The sequence below is a fragment of the Emys orbicularis genome, chromosome 9 (genome assembly GCF_028017835.1).
Source record: "Emys orbicularis isolate rEmyOrb1 chromosome 9, rEmyOrb1.hap1, whole genome shotgun sequence".
Taxonomy (NCBI): Eukaryota; Metazoa; Chordata; order Testudines; family Emydidae; genus Emys; species Emys orbicularis.
In genome coordinates, this window is record NC_088691.1 from 8,197,235 (window position 1) to 8,204,041 (window position 6,807).

General features: G+C 43.5%; 1 protein-coding gene across 2 annotated transcripts; it reads right to left on the minus strand.

Moving 5' to 3' along the window:
• Positions 1 to 1,816: 1,816 nt before the first annotated feature.
• Positions 1,817 to 6,325, minus strand: SLITRK4 (SLIT and NTRK like family member 4). Of its 2 annotated transcripts, none has more exons than XM_065411038.1 (2): positions 6,307 to 6,325; positions 1,817 to 4,380 (listed from the first exon to the last, which is right to left on the minus strand). In XM_065411038.1, the coding sequence occupies exons 1-2, from the start codon at positions 6,323 to 6,325 to the stop codon at positions 1,817 to 1,819; spliced, it is 2,583 nt and encodes an 860-aa protein (XP_065267110.1). The 2 variants fall into 2 exon arrangements, with proteins under 2 accessions (XP_065267110.1, XP_065267109.1); XM_065411037.1 differs by having other exon boundaries at positions 6,216 to 6,315.
• Between the last annotated feature and the right edge of the window lie 482 nt (positions 6,326 to 6,807).

Below are 6,807 nucleotides of genomic sequence, written 5' to 3' on the forward strand. Positions count from 1 at the left end.
CTTGGAATTCATGAAAACATTAATGTTTATTTTCTATTGCAACTTGATAGACTTATGTATTGATTTTATAAGGCATGGGGGGGAAGGGAGAATTTATGGCAGCAAAACAGCTTAAGGTCCTGATACAAAGTCTATTGACATCAGTGGAGAAGCCCCTATTGTCTTGAATGGGCTGTGAATCAGGCAGATTTTCTGTATGATGCTTTACCAATACATGTCTACTGTGATCTTAAGTTACCATTTCCCAGTGAGAAAAAGGGGGTGTTTTCTATCTTGACCATTTGTTGCTATCAATTGAGATTCAGCTTTCACAAAGGCAAGTTTCTATTCTTTATAGATGTGGACTACAAAATACTCTGAACTAAACCAAGACCATTAAATACATTTTACAATGTGGCTTTGATAGACACATGATCGCCATATGGTTTCCTGTTCTGATTCATTATCTGACTGACAGCAGTCAAATAGATAACAGGGACAAAAAAAATGATGCATATACAATTAAACTATTACCCTTATTCATTAATGCCTGTAAATACTTGTAGTGAACACTATTTAGATTAAGCTGCAGAACCCTGAAAAGCAAGACAACCGATGGCAAATAATTGCCTGAGACACAATACTAAAAAACTAATGAATCTATTTTAAAATGCACCATTGGTAACAAATCTGAAATAAGATAATAATATACTAATTTCACAAGAATAGTACAGAACATTTTTATTATTATTATTATTATTATACCTGATCATGGGATCCTGGATAATTCTATACAATTTGTCACCAGTTTTTGTTTGGTATATTGTTCTGTTTTTAATGTATACTGAATTCTTAATGCATTGTGATCAGGAAAACAAGTCAGGCATATTAAATACATATTACGGAGTACATATTTTCCTATTTAGTATACAAAGTATTTCATAAATATGAATTATCTTACAAAAATAATTTCTGCTACGCTCACACAGTAAGCACTTTGAAAAGTTTGGTCAACCTTTTGGGGTTGTAGGAGTTTCACATAACTGAGAAGGAACTCTAGTCTTAATTGGATTTGATTCTTACATAAGATTCTGCATGAACATCAAGTATTTTCTTCATATCACTACAAATGCTGCAGAAGTCAGCTTGCACTTTTTTTTCTTTTCTTTTTTTTTTTAATTTTATGTATAGACAGGTATACTTCAAGGGTCAAATTTATTTTATAGGTAAGTTATGCATGGTATATTTTAAACAAATATTTGCACAATTTAACATTATAAATCCAGTGGTTTCAAGATGCAGGCCATAAATGTAACCGATTTACACATACTATTGAATGTTCTCTCTTTGCATGCTTTTTACTTTTCAGATAATCTTTAAACAGTGCCGTTACAACACCACAAATCAAAGGATTACTCCAGTTCCACCAACTTAATCCACGTGCAAGATGAAGGACCCAGCTGAGGTACAAACACTGGTACCAGTTTTCTTGTGTTTGCTCTTACAAATCACAAGGAGACAAAGGTTTTGCATTTAAGGTACAAAACATATATGCCTTTTGAGGTTAAATTCAGTGTAATATGTGTCTAAAGCATCCCTTTGGCAATAGAGTTTGCAGTATCCCTACAGGATTCCAGAGGGTATCAGCTTTATGTAGTAAAATCTATTAAGGAAATTCTCCTGTACTTGACAAATCATATGCAGCTACAGACAGATACCCTTGGATATACCTGCCTCTATGCCTACCAATATAATATAGTATTCGGAAGTTAAAAGTCAACAAAAGGCACTTTCATCATTAAATAAATGTCCTCTGTAAGAAATAAGATTGCATGACCTATATTTTATTCAAAGCTGTTTGTTCTTCAAGGACTTGTAGGTAGTCAGGTGAACCTTGAAGTTTAGCTTTCAGTTCAAAATATTCACTCTTTCTTTGCTCTACTACAATTTTACTATGATTACCACCTATTAATGACTTCTTGATTTTTTTGTCTTGTTGTTTCTCTGGATAACGTATTTCAAAGCCACTGACCCCTATGCTGTTGTATTCTTTTTTACTTTCAAGAAAATTCTGAATAAATACATTGGAATCCCTCCCAGGAAACAACTCATCCAGTTCATCAATTGTGCTCAGTCTTTTTCTGGTATCCACATGCAATAAATCCTTTTCCTTGTCGGTAATATTTCTCAGAATGATTTTTTGCCCTTGTGGATCAGCAAACGTGAAGCCTGTTTCGGATTCTTTTAAGCCACAAGTGTGACTTTTGCTCATCTGCTCAATGGTTTGAGGAATGAAGGCCTCTGCACCTAGTCCATCCTTTTTGTTTGATTTGTGGTCGTGCTTTCTTAGCTGCAGTTGCATGGAACTGCACTCTTGGTTCCCAATTCCTTCGTGCTTTACTGTTGGTTTCTTGTTGCGCCGAAGCACAAAGACAAGAAGGCAAAAGGCAACAAACACTGTTAAAATAAGCACAACTAGTATGCTTAAGATTAGGATGGACAATGGAACTGGGCCACCAGGAGGACTTCGAATTGGACCCAACGGTGTAGTAAAAGTGACAGCAGGCACAGGACTAGTGAACAGAGCAGATGGCTTGTTTAAAAGTTTAGGACATAAGATCTCATTTTTGAGAGACTTCAGTTCAATGTTAGCAAACTGAACAGGTGTTTCACATTTTAATTCCTTCACCACAATACCTTCATTTAGTTTTTCCAGCCATAGTTTTAAAGCAACTAAATCACACGTGCAGTCCCACGGATTACCTTCCAGATCAATTTGTGTAAGAGATTTTAGCTGATCAAGAACGCCACTTACAGGTAGATACATGAAATGATTGTTCCTCAGATTCAGTCTAGCCAGTGGAGCACCAGCAAAAATGTAAGCTGGCAGACTTCTAAGAAGATTGTTGTTCAAGTAGAGCAACTGCAAATTTGGCATTAAGTCAAAGGTGCTGGCTAAAATTTCTTTGATAACGTTGTATTCCAAATACAGATATTGCAAATTATGGAGGCCAGCAAACATTTCTGGACTCAGCCGCTCTATCTGATTGCCATTAAGATACAATCTCCGTAAATTTGTAAGGTTGCGGAAAACCGCCCCTTTGATTACTGCAATCTGATTGCTGCCTAAATGTAGTAAATCCAGCCCTTCAAAGTCAATGAAATCTGAGGTGTCCACATCCTTAATATAATTGCCATTTACATGCAGTTTCTTGGCATTGAAAGGTTTTGGTACGAGTTCGGCCAATGATTCTATATTTCTTTCTTGGCAGTTTACACTTAATCCCAAATCAGAAGGATGAGTTTTGCAGACACACGGGCTTGGGCAAGGAGTTAGAGGAGGTACCCTGGTCTGGTAAGACACAATTTGACTGAGATTGCGATTAGAGAGCGCTTTTCCTGCTACTATCCCCGAGATCTTGGAAGGATTTGTAGTTTTCGGAGGCTTGGTGACTAACCTGTGCATTGACGTTTGCGTAGTGTGGCCATTAGGTGTGCTGTAACCAGGCTCCAGCTGGGATGGAGGCAGAATGCGCACATCAAAATCACTCCCAGTCCCCATGGAGCATAATTCTTGTTTATTGGTTTCCTTTAAAAGCCTTCCATACAAGTCACTGGGCGTTTCACAGATAGCTTCTCCAATGTAAATGTTATAGGGCATATTCTCCAGCCAGGCTTTCAAAGGCAACAAATCACAGGTACAATTCCAAGGGTTATCTTCCAGCTGCAGTTCGACAACTCGACCAATGTGTTCCAGAACTCCAATGTAGGGAAGCTTCTGTATTCGATTCCCTCGTATATCCAGATGGGTTAGAGAAGCGAATCGAAAAATATTATCGGGCAGGAATGAAATCAGATTGTCATTAAGGATGAGGACTTTCAGCTTGTGAAGCTTATTGAAGGCTCCCCGTTCAATATACTTGATTAAATTGTAGTCAGCTTGGAGATACTCCAAGTTCTCTATGCCAAGGAAAGTGTCAGCTCGGAGAATCTTTAATTCATTGTTGTTCAAGTGCAACTGTTTTAATGCACTGAGCCCAAGGAATGCTCCTCCCTCAATGTTCTGCAATTTATTGTTACCCAGTTGCAGGGACACTGCATGTGTAAAATTAAGAAATGTATTTGGATATAGAATAATCAGTAGGTTGTTCTGAAAATTAAGATGGTAAAAATTAGACCAAGGTGGTTTGAGCTGATTTGGTCGGTAGACTGCAACCTTCTCGCAATTGACATACAGTACATTCTCAACTGACACACACGAGCAAACATTGCAAATTTCCACCGAGATGTCAGGATCTGCATTTGTAGAAGAAACTGGGGTTGACAAAACCAGAACGAGCCACAGCAACATCTTCTTGTGATCAGCAAGCAACCTTATGCTCCTGAATAAAGATACAGAATCTAAAGAAGAAAGAAAGAAAAAAAGAAAAGAAAATATTTTTTCAGTTGTCATTATTCCAAAAAGTCATTTGGGTTAATATTCTACTCTACTAAGCTACTGTACCTGACTAGTATTACAGATAAAGTATAAACACTAAATATAAAGTACAATGAAAGGTTTTTTTAACAACCCCACAAAATAATTACAGATATAGAATGTGAACCTGTGTAGACACACACACACAAATATATGTGGGGCTATAACATATCTCCTGTACATGACAAACATACATAACTAACAAAGTAAAATAAGCAAAGCAGGTTTAAATTTTTACTCATATGAACTATCCACAATTCTGTTACTGTACATATATTGCCATATATGTCAAGGATGTTAAACACACTTTGATGTTAGGTATGTTACACACATGTGGGTTGAGATAATACAATGGATAAAATAAAGATGTGGGGGGAAGAGCAGTGCCTCTATACAAGGTTATAGCTGTATCTACATATATAACTATCACTATACAGAGAGTGAGCGAACACACACAGAAATATCACTACTGTGCTTATTAAACATATTGCAAGTAACATACTCTAAAGCGGTCAGAGAGAGACAATGCATTATCCATAAATCAGGATGATCAGCTATATGTTAATGATGGAGGGATGTGTAAGGACCATCTACAGACATGCAGTCCCATTCCCAATAACAATACCCTGATTGGCAGTGCAAAACAAAGTCGTAATCCGCCAGCGTGACATCACCAAAACCTTATAGCAACTTTTATGGAAGAAACTGATCTCACGTGCCCTGGTCTCTGACATGAAGGTAGCTTGCAAGAGCCCCTCTCCTATGGCCAGGCCATGTTTAGCTGCCATTTTTCACTTGGAGATCGGGAGCCACTGTCTTTTCTCGGGGTTAGGGGCTGGTGGGGATTTTTCAATCAGCTCTAGCGGAGTCCCCACCGTTGGGAGGAAGCGAGCTGGGACGGCAGGGAGCCACTGCATGGGAAGGGGAAGCAGGAAGGGCTCGAGCTGGAAGGGAAGGCAGAGGAGGGCCGAGGGGAGACAGAAAGGAGGGCAGAAGGACACGAGGGAGGCGGGTGCAGGACAGAGGGGAAGGTAGGAAGGAAGAGGGAGGTGGGAAGAAGGGGGCAGGGAATTAGGAGGGCGCTGGGGCAGGGGGAGTGGAGGGGGGGGGGTGGGAATCCAGCGGACAGAGCCGATCCCCACGTGCTGTCGCTTTCCGAAGCCTTCCCACGGCCGCCCCCCAGCCCGCGGCTGGTCCGCAGCGCCCGGTCCATGCGGGTCTCCGCCCCCGCCCGCGCTGGTACCCCGGGCTCCCCCCAGCAGCGAGCCCCGGGCGGTACCTACGCCGGAGGAGGGGGGGGCGATTCCGCAATGTTTTGCCGCAACACGGTGGCTGCAGCCGAGCGGCTCGGCTGGTGCCGGCTCCAGCGCCCGGTCGTGGGCGCCCTGTCCCCGCGGCTGCAGGCTGGGATGGGGGGAGCGGGGGGGAGGGGAGCGCGGCTCCCCCCAGAGCCAGCCCCCTTTTGCAACAATGCACAATCACCCCCTCAGGGCACCTTTGCGAAGTCCCCTTCCCCCGCGGCCCCATCCCAACCCCACTCCGCGGACCGGCAGCCCCGCGGGGAAGCCGGCGGAAAAGCCGGGCAGCGAGCGAGCGAGCGAGCGCCGGGGAACTTGGTGCCATTGACCCCGGGGCTCCGGGAAGCCGGCGGCTGCTTGCAGGGAGAGGCGATCGGGCCGGGGTCAGGCTGCCGGAGGAAGCCCTCAGCCGGCTCCCCCAGTGGGAAGCCTCTGAAATAAATCCAATAAAAGCCACACACCGAAAAACCAAATCCCTGCTCGCCCCCGGAGCCACGTTGTGTCCGGCGGCGGATCGCCCAGCCAGGGCGGAGAGGCACCTTCCTGCCTTACCTTTGCCATCCGGCTCCATCTCCGGCTGCGCCGCTATCTGCTCTGCAGTTTCTGCGATTGTCTCTACGTGATCTGGACTTCTGCTGCTCCGCGCGCACACACACACACACACACAGGGAGGGAGACACACACACGAGCAACACAGGGAGAGACACACACAGTGAGGTCCCCCCCCCCCCCACCAACACACACACACAGCGGTTATTACCCCTACAGACCCAAAGCAACGGAAATACACTCAGTGACACAGACTAGCCCTATAGACACACACAGTCGCACGCGCACACACATTATCCTGTACACACAGAGAGCTTTCCCCTTCCACACAGCCACTGAGATTTCCCCCTCCACACATATAGAATCATCACACACACCCAGAGAGAGCTCTCACCCATCCCTTACATGCAGAAAGACACACATACACACACACACACACATACACACGCTGCTCAGAGGGACGGAAAAGCCAGAGGAAACGAAGGAGAGCGAGACGTGGATCTA

Excerpts from the sequence above, each read along its gene's own strand:
- SLITRK4 (XM_065411037.1), bottom strand. The coding sequence starts at position 6,315 with ATGGCAAAGGTAAGGCAGGAAGGTGCCTCTCCGCCCTGGCTGGGCGAT. Across the intron at positions 4,381-6,215 it reads AGCAGGGATTTGGTTTTTCG|ATTCTGTATCTTTATTCAGG; the intron begins GTGTGTGGCTTT and ends TTTCTTCTTTAG.